This window comes from Thunnus albacares, chromosome 17, assembly GCF_914725855.1.
Source record: "Thunnus albacares chromosome 17, fThuAlb1.1, whole genome shotgun sequence".
In the NCBI taxonomy this organism is placed as follows: domain Eukaryota; kingdom Metazoa; phylum Chordata; class Actinopteri; order Scombriformes; family Scombridae; genus Thunnus; species Thunnus albacares.
Genome location: NC_058122.1, coordinates 29,434,589 through 29,454,123, shown reverse-complemented (window position 1 = coordinate 29,454,123; position 19,535 = coordinate 29,434,589). Strand labels below are relative to the sequence as shown.

Below are 19,535 nucleotides of genomic sequence, written 5' to 3'. Positions count from 1 at the left end.
TCTACCAAAATATGTAGGTATTTGTGCACTCAAATATCTTTATGATTTTATGGGGATACAATTATCCTTACACAGGATCCAAAACTACATTTGTAAGTCCATGGGTTTCACGGTCCTTCGTTCTTCTTGATCTGACTTCAAACGGCAGAGGTCCATGTCATTTGAGAGTGTGTGTGTGTGTGTGTGTGAGCGTGTGTGTATGCATGTGTGTGTGCGAATGGGCATGGCATATAGTGCAGCATGTCTTGTGCCTTATGCTGGTTTGCCAAGTGATCAGTTCTTGGGTTGGTCACTCAAATCCTGAATCAAAATCCACAGTGGGATTAAAGTTTGGTGCCAGTTCGTCTCTGTGTGTGTCTGGCTCTTAGGTGGGGGTTGTTTATCAAAATGGTGCTCTTAATTTACACTGGGGTGTGAATTGGTCTTCCTATCTTGCTGGCTCTGGAAGCTTGACAGATCAAAGATAGTTTGGGTCAGTGATCTGGTTTGGTGACCATGCAGGAGATGGGGGGTTCCTTATCTGATTCTTTCTGTTTGCAGGAGGTTGTTTAGATGGTCTGGTTCTGGCTCTCACTTTATGGACCAGCATTCCTTGGGTGTTGAAGAAAGAGCTGATCTGTTGTTTGAGGCTTGTGCTGTCTTCATTCGAAACATGCCGGGATTTTATCCTACAGTTATGTACGTGTGTTACGTATCCTTTAACTTCATAAGAGGTTACCAGGTCATATTTATTGTTTACATCATTATCTACTGCAGATTTATGAAAAATTATGTGAAAGAAAAAGGGAAAGCTTCAGCTTTCGTTACGAGGCCAATTATTTCTGCTGGGGGCCCAGATTTAGCCAATGGGCCATTATTTGCCTACCACTGCCATAGACTGTATATAAAGATGGATGCAGCAAGGTGTGATGTCACTCATTGATTTGCATTGGAGCCGTTTTGAAGCCAAGCCAAGAATTGCAGTTAACAGTCGGTGTGATATTTTCTGTTTGGAGCCAGGACCTTCTAAGTAAGGAGTGTGGGGTGTTGCCTTTCACGCTCTGGAAACACACCCCAGTAGGGCTGTAGTCAACCAAATAAAATCTTGGTTGACTGAAATCGTTTATTATCTTCAACTAATCGATTATTCGTGGGTGGGTTGGGGGGGTGAAGTAATGGGGCAGAGTGCACAGTGAACTCACATTTCTCCGTTTTGCCTCTTCAGGTTAGGCTAACCTATTGTTGCTAACTTTGGAGCTAACTCCCTTCACTTTTCCAGCACTTGGAAAAACAACAGACGTGACTTTTTAGTATGTATTAACTGTTAGACTGTAGTCTGTTCTGTACATTTACTACCAGACCGACACCTTACTGCTAACCTTTTCCTCTGCTCCGCTCGCATCCACCGCCACTTTCCCGCCGCTCTTTCCTGCTCGCTACGCAAACATTCTAAGCATTGCCCTATTCCTAAACGGAGATATGCTACTGATATTTAGCGTTATTTTTGGCATTAGAAAATATCTTTTGGCCTGGCGGGGGTTCATCGACATTATTACAGGAGAAACGCTGATTCAGTAAACGTTCAGTAAACGTTGAGTCCAGTTAGACCCAGCAGTCTCCGTCAGGTTGGAAGAGTTAAAAGTTGTGAAAACAACAGGGGTGTTTTGAATACACCCCCGTTTTCACAGGTAATTTGTTAGTCTGTCCCTCCCGCCGCAGGAAATAATGGATTAATCCTGGAAGGCTACTGATGTAGCACTTCTCTCCTTATTACAGTAACACAGAGATTATTCGACCGATAAGAATTTAGTGTGACGAGAGCATATCGACCAACTAATCAACCAGTCAACCAGGAGACTACAGCCCCACCCCCCACTCCCTGAGAAATACAGTGTGGTGCACACTTGGGCTTAAGTTAGCTTCTTTAGCTAAATTATGCTAACAGAGCAGGTATCATTATTAAGTAACATTAAACTTAGTGAAATATCGCCACAATAGTCCGACTCAGTGTGAGTCCCAGAGCTGGGGAGAGCAGCAGGTGAGCCAACTGTCAATCACAGCTGTCAATCAACGCCCACACAGCAGACATCAAAGCTGCTATGAGTCTCCAAACCTGTAAGGTGCTTCCGCATTGACTTCAGCCTCAAGCCGTGGTAGTTGCCACTTACACAATACAGTCCTTCCCTGGTTTCACGTTATTCTACTGACTTGGTGACAGTTGGTGGCAGCAGTAATGCACAAAGTAGTGCAGCAGTGGCTCAACAAAGATCTTTACAAGAAAACTACACAGGGTATCTTTAACTGTTGTTGTGGATACTTCTGAGCGATGGTCAGCACCTCAGTGGAGAAAAGTGCACACAAGCCCTTGATGTCTTAAAGTTGAGAATGTTTATCGAAGCACTTGGCCAAGCGGAGAACCGAAAACAGTAAACACCAGAGTGTTCTACTCCGGTGCTGTCTCTTTCCGTTCTGTCCTCTGATGGTCCGAGTCCTAGTCTTTATCAGCCTACAATATGAAAAATTAGTCTCATTGGTTTGTCACGTTGCATGGAATGTCAGCAGTTTTGGTGTGAATATCTGACTGTGTCATCCACTTATCTGTGTTGTCAAGGAAAGCCTCCTCTGACCTTGGCAACCATGGCAATGCTGATATACCCTCTATCAGAGAGGTTTCTGCCTTCCCCAAAACATCACAGACAGCTGGAGTCTCAAGGAGACTGCTTAAGAATTACATTGTGACCTCAAGGCCAAGCTTGACCCAATGTAACCCAACTTGTAACCCCTAATGATGGAGAATTCCATAACAATTGTACAGTCCTCCCTCATGTTAAATGTGGTGACAGTGTGGTTTGAATTGCTAATGATAGGCTACATACAACGATAAGTGTGCTTGTTGAAAAATGGAAAATAAAAACCCAAGAGAAAATTCTTACATTTATGTATTTCAGCTACTGTCATGTGAAGCACCTTCAATCTTACGTGAAGTTTCTACAAATATGTTCATTATTAAATCAATAGCGCATCTGGAAAGTTATCAAGTTGCAACCATGTTTATTAGTGCGCACATGTGGAGTGCGTCTGTGTCCGCGAAACACACACACAGAAACTTTTTGGCCCCCGCACTTCTGTAATGAATCCGGCGCCCCTGATGTACTGTGGAGTGTGTTAATGTACTTGTAATTTATTATTTATTTAATTATAGAGAAATATTGTTTGTGAGTTCATTTGAAAGGAAATCCTTCCACAATAAGCTCTGCAGTCTCACAGAACTGCTGGTTAAACTTGAAGGAGGCTCTAAGACTCAGCTTTTCTTCTATCTTCTGTATCATATACCACATGATATCGTCAACATAAACCACAACATCCGTTGTTCACTCTGGACTAAGTTTCTCACGCATAAGCTCGAAACACATTCTTGGTCATTTTTCTTTGGAGGCAGTAAAAAAGTGGAATATCCTGCAGATTACTCCTGGTTTATACGGTGAGTTCCTTTCTGTTTATTACGTTTTGGTACTAGATTTAGTGTTATTGAGATGCTTTAATTGCCCTGAAAATTTCATCAGTTTTTCCTGAAGTATCACAACCAGCTGGAACTATTAGAGTCATATCATTTGTAATGAAGTGGTAATTCTTACTTTGCTACAGACTGAGCAGAACACCTTCGATTTAATTTTATAGACTTTAAATTAATGGATGTAAATTATGATGAAATACTATTCCTTGTGGGGCCTGAAAATAGGAAAATCCTTAACTATATTTCAAATATGTACTCAGAGAATATGTTTAAGAACATTTTGATTCCAGTGGGATGTATTACTGATTACAAAGACAAACAGGTTACCAGTAATGTTTAAGTAATGTTTTTCTAATCACTGCATCAGAAAATCTTGCTTGCTTTCTGCAACCAGAATAAGTCGTGGAAGTTCTGCATTCACAAGATGAGGCTGTGTCTCCTGCTCTGCGTCCTCTGCCTGATGGCTCCTGCTGGCTACAGTCAGCTTCCAGGTCCTCCTGGTCCTCCTGGTCCTCCTGGTCCTCCTGGTCCTCCTGGTCCAACAGGTGAGACAAAATCTCCTGGGAAACCTGGTGTGGGTGCAACTTCGCTGCTATCATGCTCCTTACAACATTAGGTCTACACTTCAATGATTTGTTTTCTACAATCTGGCAACCCTACCAGTTGGACAGACAGATGAGTTTGCTTTTAGCTACAATCCTGAAACCTCTCTCAAACCTCCCCAGATCCTTTCATGTCACCTTCCTTATTCTTCACTCTGTGTGTGTGTCAGCTGTCACAGAAGACTGATATTCAAATCTCTGAATACATTCATGCTAATCAGAGTATAAACCCTTATGACTTCAGGTTACAGCATGGCTTTTCCTCTGGCACCATGCTCAGGCTAAATACTGTCATTTCCCCCCCAATCATCTGAGCATTGCAATTACGTCAATTTTTCATCCATAAATTTTTTTTTCAAATAAACAACAAGCATAATCTTTGCTATGTATTATGACTCTTTTTTTATGTCTCTTTCCCTGCTCTTTTGTGGAACAAGGATGGTTGGAACATGTTGGACCTCCTGGACACAATGGAGTCCCTGGACCTCCTGGACGTGATGGACATGCTGGATTTGCTGTAATGTGTGGACGAGGTTATATAACTTTTTAAACTTTAAACAATATATATATAAATTGTACTGAATTATTTTCATCAGCTGAACAATTACAGTTTGTCATTTCCCTAAACTGCAGGATGCAGTAATAGTACATCTTAAGCAAATTTCAGAACGCATGAACACACGAGTCTAGTCAGATAATGTGTAAACACACAAACACACACAGAAAGGTAAACACATGTACGAATTCAGTTCAGCAACAATACCTTCCTGAAGCTTGACTGTTTGATTTTTGTTTAGGTTGTTTCTGTGTGATATTACTTCAACTTGGTTATATTTTGAGGCCATAGTATGTAAATATTAAAATACAATGCATTTATAGGGATACACCCCCAATTTTACACATGAAGATCAGTGTCCTCATCACGATAAGTACTACACAGTCTGTGAAAACAGTTACATGTGTTTAAAAGGGGCATTGAAAAGTCTGAGAAAATAACAGGGAATGTCATCAGGGTTATCTTGGTTTCTAATTTCAGATGTTTATCAGAGAGCCTGTTACAAACTGAGGACTTGGAATTTGAAAGATGTGGGCATTGATCAGGCACAGAGGGTCTAATTAAAGACACACTGAGTTGTACTGTGAGAAGTGAGAGTTTCAGTATTTTTGGAGGTTGACCTATATTGGCACTAAAAGTCAGGATATCTTCTTCTTTTTAATAATTGTCTCTTACAAGTCCCCCAGCTTAATGCAGCTTAATGTAATATTCAATTGTCTTTATTCAGTCAGAGACACTGACGTCAAGGAATTAACCAGTTATGATTTTGTTTGATAAATGACAAAACGATTCATCAATGTAAAATGGGTTTTAATTAATTTTCTGTTGATCGTTGAGTCATTTCAGACCTCAAATTTCAACACAAATCTTGCACAAAAAGTGTGTACACTTAATACAGGCAGAAGATATTGAAGGCCTTTGTATTGGATTGTATTATATTGTAAGGTGTACCTGCTATTGTGTCCATGTGTGATTGGTTTACTAGCTTTGGTCTGCTGTCATGGTCAGTAAAAATGAATGACTGTCTGTCATTGTCATCTGTAACAGTCTGGTGACAGATGTGAGGTCCAACTTATTGGCAGTAACTGTATTTAATTTGTTTGATCCAGATCTACTTGACTTTGTTGACCAGGACCTTGAAGCCTTAAAGAAAAGCTTTTCTAAGTTGGAGCTGGGTAAGTATCATATTCAAGAACTACAAGTGAGTGTTACAGGAAGTGAAGTATTTCTGATGTATGATTATCCCGTCTTGTTGTCTGAGAAAGTGAAATGTTGCAATAGTTGGCTTCACTAATATTAATGTATCTGTGTTTGTATATACTGCATTATTTTTCAATGGGGCAATTCAGAAACATGTAAATAATTGCAAATATTACAAAACATTTTTTATCTTGAGCAACAAAAACTTGTGGTTAAGTGGACAAATGACCTTCTTTCAACCGGTTGAGAAGCTAAAGAAATGATATTGATCTTCAGTCAGAGGAACAAACATGTCAAACTAAGTGTGTTTTAACAAAGACTTTCTGAATAGAGTTCATGAGCCAGAGGGCCAAAATGACAATTCAGTTTAGGATTGTTGAAAACACAATATTTCTTCTCTCATTTATTTCTATGGAGCCACCAAAGTCCTGAGAGATGATATGTTTTATCTTGTTCATCACAACTTCAGAGTATTGGTTTCTAAGTTATTATCTTGTGCTCACAAGATTGCATGTCGTGTCCACAAGATAATTACTGGAGCAAACAAAATGGATCACTTGTGCCAGCAATATCCATATGTTATGTGCACAAGATAAAAAAATATTATGTTTGGGTTCCATATATTTCTGATATCAGGCATGTTGTTTTCTTTTTTTCAGCTGTGAACCACAACTTTGTCCGGAGAGTTGGTCAGAAATACTTTGTGTCAAACAAGGAGAGAGGCTCTTTCTCCCAGGCCATCAAGTTCTGCTCCCAACAAGACTTAGAGCTGGCTTTGCCCAGGGACAAGGAGGAGAACAGCGCACTGACTCAGCTGTTTGGTGAAGTGGACAAAATGGTCTGGATCTATGTCAACAATAAAAAAGCAGAGGGTCATTTTGAGACAGATATGAAAAACCGTCGTCTGACCTTCACCAAATGGGGTGAAGGGCAGCCAAACGGATCTGTCGGGGATACGGGCTGCACCATGCTGTCAGAAAACGGCGTCTGGCGAGTGTCACAAGATTGCTCTCTGAATGCTTACATCATTTGTCAGATATAACCATATATCGTATCCCTTGCAAGTCTTGCTTTAATGGAAAGTTTTTCATGTGCTCGATCTTATCTGGCGTATGATAAAGTATTGCTTCACTGTGTTGACGCTGTGTAGGGGAAGATGCAGATGCAAAGTGTCCACGCTTCGCATATTAACCACAGATAAAGTGTCCAGCAGAATTTGAACATGACACATCTGTAACTAGTGTTACTGCAAAGTTGTGTTCAGTATAAACACTTCTTTTTAAAATAAACAAGCCTTTTTTGTTATTCACATTGTTTTGCTTTTCTTGTTTTGTTGTTGGGATAAAATTTTAGAGGAAAATTGGGTGGTCAGGATGGTTCGGGATGGTGAGGAGCAAAATATCCGACTGGATCAGCCAAACCAAGGGAAGTATGACAGGATCAATTCACACTTGCTGCAAAGATCAGTATATGAACCTGCAGCAGAGACCTGGTAGACCAACCTCAGCTGTAGATGTGGCTAATTTAACTTATGAGTCTATGATCTGAAGAAAATATAAGAAATAATTTCTCTACAGTTACATGTGTGATATGTGATAACAGCTTACAGCACAATGTGCTATGTCCACACAATACTTTCAAAAAGTGCAGTAAAAGATCCTTAAGAAGTGTTTGTCTACAGTTTGCATTTAGATGTAGAAATACAAAATAATAGAGAGGTTAAAGATTTTCGAGATAACAGCGATGTTGGTACAATATCTTTATTCATGAATTATTAAAAATGTCTGTTCCTCAGTTAGACACTGATATATTCAGTATATATACAAAACAGTGCACGTATAGTATAGTATAGTATAGTATAGTATAGTATAGTATACGTACAATATGTCCAAAAAATATGATTTTTAAAAAATTTTTAAGACAATTTTATTATTTATTTTTGTATTTAAATGTCTAATTTAATGTTCCGTGTGCAGTTTTCGCTGCTCCTTTGTTTCATGTTGTTCTAAAATTTTGTCAATAAAGTTGTTTTTTTTTAAATCCACCATTGGCTCAACGAGCAAAAACGTCATCACAAACCGGCCAATCAGATCGCTCGATGTACCGCGGATATTTGAAAATAGAAATGGCTGAAGTCCGAGCGTAAGTCTGTTTAAAACACTTATAACGTTTCTGTTAACGGCAGCTGGCTTCAGAAAAAAACACTTTAACGTGATTAATGTAGTTGAGGTTCGCATTATTAATCACAGACGATATTTAATTCAAACTCAAACGGCTAAAGACGCGAAAGTGAACGTTGGTGCGGTCTGTTAGCAGGGTGGCTAATGCTAACTGTTGTTGTTACATTCTTATCTGCTGACGGTCAGAAATACAAGAATTATAAACACCCGAACCCTTTTTAACTTCTTTTCTCTACATATTTTCTACAATATTATGTTTTTTACACGCTGCAAGTAGCATCTCATCCAGTTATTTGTTCCGTGTGTTAGTATTTAATACTGACGAGCTGTAAACTGTGTTGTTGTTGTTTGTGTGTGTGTGTGTGTGTGTGTGTGTGTGTGTGTGTGTGTGTGTGTGTGTGTGTCAGTGTTCTGCAGCGCTGTGATCCCGCTCTGCTGGATCCATGTGGAGACTCTGAGCAGCCAGACTGTGCTGAAGCGGCCAAGGTGTTCCTCTACCTCACGGTCTGTTTATATCCAGTGTTTTAATGTGAACAGTCAGTTAAAGGAAAAGTTCACAGTTTTTCCAGTGTGTCTTAAAACAACAGTCAGTTGCACAGATGACCAGTGAGAGAGGTTTTCCTCCTGGGCTCTGTTCCCGAGAGCAGGTTTAACAAACTCTGAGTATGTTCACTCTGAGTTAAGTGTGTGTGTGTGTGATACTATGAGTCACCATGGCAACAGGTAAATAACAGGCAGAGCCTCCATTTTAATCCAGTGGATGTAGAGATATTAATGCATGTGTATGTGGTCGATGCAATAAGTTAAAACAATAAAGTTTTATTCAGCGTCGTCCAATTATTCATCATTTATCAGACTTACATTTGCTTAATGATGATAAACTGTGTGTCAGGCTGCAGCTACATTACATTTTAAATATATTTGTTGAAAACACAGGAAGCAGCAACTGAGGATGAAAAATATAGTTAAAGATTTAAAACTAGATCAAAGACACAGAGACGTGACTGTAGCTCACAGTCTGATCAATAATAATGTGTTTGATTTGCATCGAGGTTTAAATACAGCAGATATGAAATGTTTAGACGTCTGTTTGTATCTCGGCTCACTCAGAAACATTAACATATAATCTCCAGTATCACAGGAATGATGTTCCATCAGTGGACCAATCAGAGATCATTATTCATTGATCCGACGTGTCTGAAGCTTCATACTGATTGTTTAAATTTAAACTGAGATTAAACATTATGTGTAATAAAGATTAGAGGTCAGCAGCTGCTCTAACAAACTGACTCAGAGTTATAACAGAAGGACGTGAGGAGGTTTGATTCTGAGCTGAGGATCAATTCACGCTGTGGAATATTTGAACTGCTGCTCAAAGAAACGACTGATGCATAAAAACTTTAGAAAGTCCTGAGTAACAAACTAACATCCAACCAGGATTTAGATTCTGACAGTAAAGCTCCGCTAATGAACGATCGATACGAGCTGAGAGGAGACGGAGAGAAACTCAGAAAACCTGCCACACACAGAGTCAGTTACCATGGTAACCGACCCAGAGTTTAAGTTATCTCCCTTTCTGGAACTGAAGATCCAGAGTCTTCCTGAAACTGTGTGTGTGTGTGTGTGTGTGTGTGTGTGTGTGTCTGTGTGTCTGTGTGTGTGTGTGTGTGTGTGTGTGTGTAGGACAGCCGGCGTTTGCAGAAGGTTCTGTTGCGTCAGCTGTTTGTTCTGGACTCCATGATGTCTCTACTGGAGGATCTGGAGTCTGCCCAGCAACTGCTGACGCTGCCCTGCCCCCCCCAGCCCGGTAAACATCTGGCCTCATCTCTTACAGCTCTCTGACCTTTGTTCCAACAAACTCTCTTAATGTCACAAACTCTTTATAAATCTCTGGTTTCAGCCTGATGAACGTTCCTGAGACCTGCTCTGCTCCGTTTGTGGACGACTTTCATTCACAGAAATGTTCCCAAAGAGTGAAAAGAAGAATCAGAAACCAGCGGACATATTGATCATTGATTAGTAGTTCTATTAGAGGAGCTGAAACTATCAGAAGACATGAATCCATCAGAGCAGCACAGTGACAGAAACACAGAGGGAGCGAAACGCTGCGTGACTAATCTGACCGTCAGAGATATTACAGCTACAGTAGCTGATGTTACACTGTCAGCATGATGCTGGACAGGATTAACTCTGTTTTAGTTTAGATTTTATTTTTATCACATTTAAACATTTAAACTCTAATTTAATTCAGATTGAAGACGTTATGATTCTGAGTCAAACGAGTTTCTGTTTATTAAATCTGTTCACGACTCGTACGAGAGTTTGAACCTCAGAGAAGAAAACTGATGAATGCTGCAAGATTTCTGCATGTTTATACCTGTGTGTGTGTGTGTGTGTGTGTGTGTGTGTGTGTGTGTGTGTGTGTGTGTGTGTGTGTGTGCAGAGGGCGGGGCTCGTGGCAGGTGGAAGGCTCTGAAGATGGAGTGCAGGGTGGAGGTGGAGGAGACGGAGGCTCTGCTCAGATCTCTGCAGGACCGAATCCAACAAATACACAACAGACGACACACACTCACACAGCTGATCCAACAGATACACAACAAGGTACACACACACACTCACACACACACACACACTCACACACACACACACACACACACACACACACACACTCACACATCTGATCCAACAGATACACAACAAGGTACACACACACACCCACACACACACACACACACACACACACACTCACACATCTGATCCAACAGATACACAACAAGGTACACACACACACACACGGAATAAAGTTAGGAACACTTTTGTAAATTGTCTTCTGGTGTCCTCTCCTTGTGTCCACGCCTCCTCTCCTCATCTCCTTACCTCCTTGTCTCCTCGTCTCCTCTCCTCGCCTCCTCATCTCCTCTCATCGTCTCCTCTCCTTGTCTCCTCTCCTCGCCTCCTCGTCTCCTCTCCTCACCTCCTCTCCTCGCCTCCTCTGTCCTTCAGAGACAGCAGAGTGAACAGCTGGATGAGTCTCTCCAGAAGGCCCAGAATGCACTGCAGGTGTGTGACCGTCAGCTGACCCAGCTGAGGGCGGAGTCTGAGGCGGCGCTCGGTCACCTGGTCAGCTGGCAGCGTCTCAGAGACAAGTGAGTGTCATCAGGTCACATGTCTGTCGTCCAGGCGATCTGATTGGTCGCTAACGCGCCTTCCTGTCCCGTGTGTCAGGCTGCAGGTGTTCATCTCCGCTGCGCAGGACGTCATGCAGATCAACCTGCTGTCCTTCAACCAATCAGAGCTGTGTGTGGAGCTGAGGACCCGCCCCTCCTCTGATCATAACGTGTCGTCTAATGAGCTTGTACCGCTGAAGCTGTCCGTCACCTGGAGCCACGACGACCGCTTCAGACTGCAGGTAACGTCCACGTGAACCAACCAGGTCGACTTCCTGTTAAAGTTCCAGTTAGTTGCTATGGCAATACTAGTGGTTGCTAGGTGGTTGCAGTTCATTGTTAATCGTCTCCACCTGCGGATGACCGCTGCTGCCATGTTTCATCATGTCTCATCTTGATTGTTGAATTGCGGCTACGTTTCTAAAGCTCAAATTAAAACATCCACACCTGCGCACAACCCTGCAGGAAGCTGCTGCATCGCTGGATCGCAGTTATTAACCTTATAGATACATGACATCATCACTTCAAAAACAAACGTACACACTGGCCACGATCTTTAGGACACGAGGCGCTGGTGCTCATGGGAAATGTAGTCTTCATTCCAGGAAACACTACTGCTTTTGTAACTTCAGTTCAGCCCTGAAAAGCTCTGATATGATTGGCTGAGCACAAATCACATGTTTATGACTCCGTTCAGATGTTTTAGTTAGAGCTGATGTTTTTGTGTTGATGGATCATCGCTGAGGTCACAAAAATAACAACAACAACAATATCAGATGATAAACGGGGATCATACAGTTATTAGTTAAGCTTCTAAATAAGGACCTGGCTTCTGGTCCAGATTCCTCCACGTCAATAGTCTGTTTATTGTTGGTATTGATCGAGCGAGATCATGTGAACAAATTATTTCAAAACGGTTTGGGTTAAAACACTAAAATGCAGTAAAAGTGTCCAGTTTAACGGCAGTAAAATGTCGGTTAGTGGTCTTGAACAGTCCTCTCCTGCTGCTTCTGCGACTTCTTGCCACTGAAGACCAGTCCAGGACCAACAGGCTTCTGGACTACCAGACCAGACTACTCTGTGCTCCTCCATAAATGTCCGACAAATGTGGAACTTCCTGGTCTCTCTGTTGACCCCCCCGTCGCTGTAGTTGCTCTCCTCCATGTTTGCTGTTAGCGGGTTGTGATTGATGACGACAGGCGACGTGTGATCTGAGCGTTGTCACACAGCCAGACACAGCAGATCTGATATAAAACATCAGGTTTGGTTTGTTTCTTTCTGTGAAAACATTTGATCTGAGTCACCCGTTATCTGATGTGACGCTGCGGCGGCTGCAGACTGCACATTTCTAACTGCTGGTCGACTGATCAGCTGTTGGTCTCAGGCGCTCTCTGTGTGTCTGCAGGTGTTCGAGGGGACGGCAGGTGTGGTGGACGACTGCGTATCGGGCCGTCGCTCTGAGCTGAGCGCCGCCCTGCTGGACGTGATGCAGGGATACGTGGGTCAGGCGGACCTGCTGTGTGAGATCCAGGCGCTGAGATCCAGGTGAACACAGACCTCTGATCAACAATCAATAATCAGCTGTCGGCCGGTCATGAGGAGCTGACTTCATGTTATCTGAACCTGCAGCTCTGAAATATGTGTCAGGGGAAATGTTTTCAAGTGAAGGGAGCAGTTCAACTTATAATGGAAGAACATTTACTGGTTAAAAATACTCCCGCTGAACACAACGTTACATAACGACATCACAACATCTCCACAACGTTACGTAACAACGTCACAACATCTCCACAATGTTACTTAACAACGTCACATCTCCACAACGTTACTTAACAACGTCACAACATCTAAACAACATTACTTAACAACGTCACAACATCTCCACAACATTACTTAACAACGTCACAACATCTCCACAACATTACTTAACAACGTCACAACATCTCCACAACATTACTTAACAACGTCACAACATCTCCACAACGTTACTTAACAACGTCACAACATCTCCACAATGTTACGTAACAACGTCTCAACATCTCCACAATGTTACTTAACAACGTCACAACATCTCCACAATGTTACTTAACAACGTCACAACATCTCCACAATGTTACTTAACAACGTCACAACATCTCCACAACGTTACTTAACAACGTCACAACATCTCCACAACGTTACTTAACAACGTCACAACATCTCCACAACGTTACGGAACAACATCACAACATCTCCACAACGTTACGGAACAACATCACATCTCCACAACGTTACTTAACAACGTCACAACATCTCCACAACGTTACGGAACAACATCACAACATCTCCACAACGTTACTTAACAACGTCACAACATCTCCACAACGTTACTTAACAACGTCACAACATCTCCACAACGTTACTTAACAACGTCACAACATCTCCACAACGTTACGGAACAACATCACAACATCTCCACAACGTTACGGAACAACATCACAACATCTCCACAACGTTACTTAACAACGTCACAACATCTCCACAACGTTACGGAACAACATCACAACATCTCCACAACGTTACGGAACAACATCACATCTCCACAACGTTACTTAACAACGTCACAACATCTCCACAACGTTACGGAACAACATCACAACATCTCCACAACGTTACTTAACAACGTCACAACATCTCCACAACGTTACGGAACAACATCACAACATCTCCACAACGTTACTTAACAACGTCACAACATCTCCACAACGTTACTTAACAACGTCACAACATCTCCACAACGTTACTTAACAACGTCACAACATCTCCACAACATTACTTAACAACGTCACAACATCCCCACAACGTTACGGAACAACGTCACAACATCTCCACAACGTTACTTAACAACGTCACAACATCTCCACAACGTTACGGAACAACGTCACAACATCTCAACAACGTTACGTAACAACGTCACAACATCTCCACAACGTTACTTAACAACGTCACATCTCCACAACGTTACGGAACAACGTCACAACATCTCCACAACGTTACTTAACAACGTCACATCTCCACAACGTTACGGAACAACGTCACAACATCTCAACAACGTTACGTAACAACGTCACAACATCTCCACAACGTTACTTAACAACGTCACATCTCCACAACGTTACGGAACAACGTCACAACATCTCAACAACGTTACTTAACAACGTCACATCTCCACAACGTTACGGAACAACGTCACAACATCTCCACAACGTTACGGAACAACGTCACAACATCTCAACAACGTTACGTAACAACGTCACAACATCTCCACAACGTTACTTAACAACGTCACATCTCAACAACGTTACGTAACAACGTCACAACATCTCCACAACGTTACTTAACAACGTCACATCTCCACAACGTTACTTAACAACGTCACAACATCTAAACAACATTACTTAACAACGTCACAACATCTCCACAACATTACTTAACAACGTCACAACATCTCCACAACGTTACTTAACAACGTCACAACATCTCCACAACGTTACTTAACAACGTCACAACATCTCCACAACGTTACTTAACAACGTCACAACATCTCCACAACGTTACTTAACAACGTCACAACATCTCCACAACGTTACGGAACAACATCACAACATCTCCACAACGTTACGGAACAACATCACATCTCCACAACGTTACTTAACAACGTCACAACATCTCCACAACGTTACGGAACAACATCACAACATCTCCACAACGTTACTTAACAACGTCACAACATCTCCACAACGTTACTTAACAACGTCACAACATCTAAACAACATTACTTAACAACGTCACAACATCTCCACAACATTACTTAACAACGTCACAACATCTCCACAACGTTACTTAACAACGTCACAACATCTCCACAACGTTACTTAACAACGTCACAACATCTCCACAACGTTACTTAACAACGTCACAACATCTCCACAACGTTACTTAACAACGTCACAACATCTCCACAACGTTACTTAACAACGTCACAACATCTCCACAACGTTACGGAACAACGTCACAACATCTCCACAACGTTACGGAACAACATCACATCTCCACAACGTTACTTAACAACGTCACAACATCTCCACAACGTTACGGAACAACGTCACAACATCTCCACAATGTTACGTAACAACGTCTCAACATCTCCACAACGTTACTTAACAACGTCACAACATCTCCACAACGTTACTTAACGTCACAACATCTCCACAACGTTACTTAACAACGTCTCAACATCTCCACAACGTTACTTAACAACGTCACAACATCTCCACAACGTTACTTAACGTCACAACATCTCCACAACGTTACTTAACAACGTCACAACATCTCCACAACGTTACTTAACGTCACAACATCTCCACAACGTTACTTAACAACGTCACAACATCTCCACAACGTTACTTAACAACGTCACATCTCCACAACGTTACTTAACAACGTCACAACATCTCCACAACATTACTTAACAACGTCACAACATCTCCACAACGTTACGGAACAACATCACATCTCCACAACGTTACTTAACAACGTCACAACATCTCCACAACGTTACGGAACAACATCACATCTCCACAACGTTACTTAACAACGTCACAACATCTCCACAACGTTACGGAACAACATCACATCTCCACAACGTTACTTAACAACGTCACAACATCTCCACAACGTTACTTAACAACGTCACAACATCTCCACAACGTTTTTGCAGAGTCCCAGTTAGTTTCCAACCTGCTGCTGTTTCTGGATTTAAACTGATTCATTTATCTATTAGGTTCCATTGAAGAGTCCATTCACAAAATATTAAATGTAATGTGTGTGTGTGTGTGTGTGTCAGTTTCCCCATCGACTGGCGTCCTGCTCAGCGTCTGCTGGTCTACTTGAAGACGGCGTCGCTGGTGTGTCACCTGGAGGTGGAGGAGGGTTACCCACACAGCGGGCGAGCTCGTCTGCAGTCGGTCCGCAGAAACGGACAACCTGTGGACACGTCTGGACTGATGGTAACAAATCATATATAAATATATATATCTATAAAATAATAAAACCTGCAGCTGTCTGTCTGACTGCGTCTGTATCTCAGCAACAATCAGGTGGATTATTATTAAGTTTTATTTAGATATTCATGTCGCCTTCAGGATGAATCGTTGACTTTTCCTCCATCTGGTCTTTTTAACTGTTTAACTTGTTTATGACCAAATCCCATCAGCCTCACCGAGCTGTTAGCCCGACTGCTGCACTGAATGATTATTTTCATTATGTTAATCTGACCATTATGTTAATAGATGAATCGTTAGTCCATAAAAACACAAGCTGATGTCATTAAATGTCTTATTTTGTTTGACCAACAGTCTAAAACCCCCCAAATATTAAATGTACATTGTTGCTTTTCTTGGTTTTACATTAAATTCTCACATTTCAGAGCCTCGAACAGACGAATGTTTCACATTATTAGTGTAAAAATAATAATAATATGGATTTAACTGATTATTCAATTATCAAAATAGTTTAGCTGACTAATCAACTAATGTGTTTTGTCTGTAATTCACTAGTTTAATACGTCCAGATATTAAAATAAAGATCTTTTTAAAGTTCAACTTTAGTTCCATTAGTTGGACTTTAATCTCATAACTTTACAACCTTTGTCTCAAAATATTACAACTTCATTCTTGAAATCTCAGACTTGGTAATAAAAGTGAAGTAATTTGTCTCTTCTTGTCTTTCAGCCTCCTAAAACTGACCTCCGTCTGACTGACTGGTTGATTTTCCTCTGCAGCAGTTCGCTCATCTGACCGTTTTCATCTCACTTTACTTCCTGTTTATGCCACTAGATGTCAGTGTCTCACCTGTTTATTCCCCCATGTTGACCTTCATGTAACCAGCAGATATTATACAGTAACACATGTGTGACCTCAGCTGTTAAAATAATGTTTTATTTCATCTTCCTGTTTTTGATATTAAACGTGTGTCAGTCTGTTAATGTTGTAAATTAAACATAAATGAAAACAGTCTCAGTCTTTGACGTCTGGGTTTCTTCCTGCAGTGCTGCTGTGTGGCCACTAGGAGGCAGCGTGTCTCCTTCCTGTCTGCCTCCTCCTCCCAGCATGCATCTCTCTGCTTCCTACTGTACACTGTGACATAACACACACACATGTACACGTGCACATATAAACTCCTCTCATGCAGGTCCGAAGCAGCTTTCAAGGATTTTTCATTCAATCTAAAATGATGAAGGAACATGTGACTCGCTGATAATCACATTTATCAGCTTTGATACAAACACAACGTTTGTAATTAGATTCGTTGTCGGTTTGGATCCAAACATGAAGACAAACACAGAAAATCAGCAGAATGATCCTTTAAGAAAACAAACAAAAAAACAAAGTAGATGTAAATATTTAGTAACATCTCAGTTTTAATTAACTGATGAGTTAATCAGCAACACTGATGTAACGAGAAGTTTGAACTTACAAACAGCTGAAAACAACCAGATAAGTTGCTAAATCCAGTTTACGTCTGAAATCTTATTATTGTACTGATTTGATTTTATGAATATTTATTATTATTGATTTATTGTCTAAATTTAATCATTTCAGATAAAAGTCTGAAAATGGGGAAGTTATTGGATTCTTTTACTCCTCTTTTTATTTTTCAATAATAAATCTGATGTTTTTATGATTCCTGTAATTATTTTATTAACTATATTTGTTGTTGAACGTTTTGTTCTGATTAAATAAAGTTATATAACTTCTATGAAGTCACAGAATCAAGCTGTTTGTTATTTAAAACTTCACAGTAACAGTAAACAGGATGTAGTAATAGTAGTAATCACAGTAAACAGTTTGTACTGTTACTGTTTGCTGCTTTTTACAGGAAAAGATGCATAAACGAGAGTAAAGTCTGAAACTGGGACACGGCTCACCTCTCTGCTCCGCCTGCTGCCTCCTCATTGGCTGGAGGGGATGTTGGGGTTTTTGCAGCTGCTGACCAATCAGAGAGCAGAGAGGAAAGTTGGTTATGAGGCTTCAGTTTGACCCACTTCTTCTCCTTCTCCTTCTTCCTCTTCTTCTTCTTCTTCTTCTTCTTCTTCTGTGTGACCGACTCTCCCAGAAACTGCTGGCAACGTGGAGCTGATCAGAATGGATCATTTAGATTTCTGTCTGTGCTTCACATGACATTATTGATCTGTGATAATATCGATTCACCTGCTGTTAATATTTACAATCCAGTCTGTTGTTCTGCACTTCAAGAAAACATCTGTGGAAGTTAATTATTCACTTTTTCTTTTACTGTTTATGTAAAGCATCTCTCATCGTCTATCTTGAGTTATAAATACAATTATATAAATATATAAAATAAATATATATTAATAAGAAAATAGTAAAGTATTATTATAATACATATACTAAATATGGAGTTAAAGGATGATCATTATATTAGCGTATTATATTCAGTACATATTAGAGGTAACGTTATAGTTCTATCTCTTTATTTTACTCTATTTTATAGTTTATTTAGTCTGTTAGTTATTGTATTTAACAATATATAACAGAATTAGTTTCTTCTGTGACAAAGCTGCTCTCTCTTCCCACCAGACGTTCTGTTTGTGTCTGTTTGTGTCATAAATCACTAAATTTCAGTCCAATGTTTCAGTTAATCTGTTCATTTATGAGTCATCTTGCAGAATCAGCTGAGAGGATTCAGTGCTGCTGCGATGATCAGTTATTTGTTGCATTAGATTCAGACTACTATAAATCATATGAACGTCTCATTTAAGGGAAATGATCTTTAACGGTGATGAAAACTATCAGCTGGTTTTGGACCAAAGTTGAGATTTGTGCTTTCACCTATAAAACATCCCAGTCAGCATTTCTCAGCTGGTTTTTCAGTAGTGATTTTAATTTTATAGCTTATTTCTGCTGTTTTAATAGTTTTGAAAAAGAGCAAAAGAACATAAAAAGTTTATTTTATATAACTGCAAACATGTTTTATGTGGAAAAACCTTAAAAATAGAAGTTAACAGATCCTACTGGCTATTTGCAGTTAAAGCTTCTTAAGCTAGTAAGTGAACCTCTGAGTGGAGAATCATTTCTCACATATGATTTATTGCAGATCATTAATGGTAGAATATTTAATTGTGTCCCGTGTTTGAGTAGTTCAGTAGTTTCTGAATTTTTAATAAAAAGTGAAACTGACTCTTTGGAGCTACTGACGGACATTTGGAGTTATTAGGACCAGAGCTTCACTAATAATTATTTTTATGAATAAAAAAGAGAATCTGAAGCTACTGAA

The 19,535-nt window shown here is 40.5% G+C and overlaps 2 protein-coding genes across 4 annotated transcripts; both read left to right on the top strand.

Moving 5' to 3' along the window:
• The first annotated feature begins 3,917 nt into the window (after positions 1-3,917).
• Positions 3,918-7,058, top strand: LOC122967020 (mannose-binding protein C-like). The gene is made up of 4 exons (XM_044331375.1): positions 3,918-4,038; positions 4,533-4,628; positions 5,761-5,826; positions 6,511-7,058. Exons 1-4 carry the CDS (start codon positions 3,918-3,920, stop codon positions 6,891-6,893), a joined length of 666 nt encoding a protein of 221 aa, XP_044187310.1. The 3' UTR covers positions 6,894-7,058.
• Positions 7,059-7,917: 859 nt separating this feature from the next.
• si:dkey-225f5.4 lies at positions 7,918-17,253 on the top strand. Of its 3 annotated transcripts, XM_044330272.1 has the most exons (10): positions 7,918-7,993; positions 8,439-8,535; positions 9,715-9,838; positions 10,475-10,620; positions 10,797-10,808; positions 11,035-11,177; positions 11,257-11,440; positions 12,604-12,743; positions 16,084-16,246; positions 16,970-17,253. In XM_044330272.1, the coding sequence occupies exons 1-10, from the start codon at positions 7,950-7,952 to the stop codon at positions 17,033-17,035; spliced, it is 1,119 nt and encodes a 372-aa protein (XP_044186207.1). In that variant the 5' UTR covers positions 7,918-7,949; the 3' UTR covers positions 17,036-17,253. The 3 variants fall into 3 exon arrangements, with proteins under 3 accessions (XP_044186207.1, XP_044186206.1, XP_044186208.1); XM_044330271.1 differs by lacking the exon at positions 10,797-10,808 and having other exon boundaries at positions 10,475-10,632; XM_044330273.1 differs by lacking the exons at positions 7,918-7,993; positions 9,715-9,838; positions 10,797-10,808 and having other exon boundaries at positions 10,475-10,632.
• The last annotated feature ends 2,282 nt before the right edge of the window (positions 17,254-19,535 follow it).

Coding starts and splice junctions, on each gene's coding strand:
- LOC122967020 (XM_044331375.1), top strand. CDS start 3,918: ATGAGGCTGTGTCTCCTGCTCTGCGTCCTCTGCCTGATGGCTCCTGCT. Junction 4,039..4,532: donor TGGTCCTCCTGGTCCAACAG/GTGAGACAAAAT, acceptor TTGTGGAACAAG/GATGGTTGGAACATGTTGGA. Junction 5,827..6,510: donor CTTTTCTAAGTTGGAGCTGG/GTAAGTATCATA, acceptor TCTTTTTTTCAG/CTGTGAACCACAACTTTGTC.
- si:dkey-225f5.4 (XM_044330272.1), top strand. CDS start 7,950: ATGTACCGCGGATATTTGAAAATAGAAATGGCTGAAGTCCGAGC. Junction 7,994..8,438: donor GAAATGGCTGAAGTCCGAGC/GTAAGTCTGTTT, acceptor TGTGTGTGTCAG/TGTTCTGCAGCGCTGTGATC. Junction 16,247..16,969: donor TGGACACGTCTGGACTGATG/GTAACAAATCAT, acceptor CTTGTCTTTCAG/CCTCCTAAAACTGACCTCCG.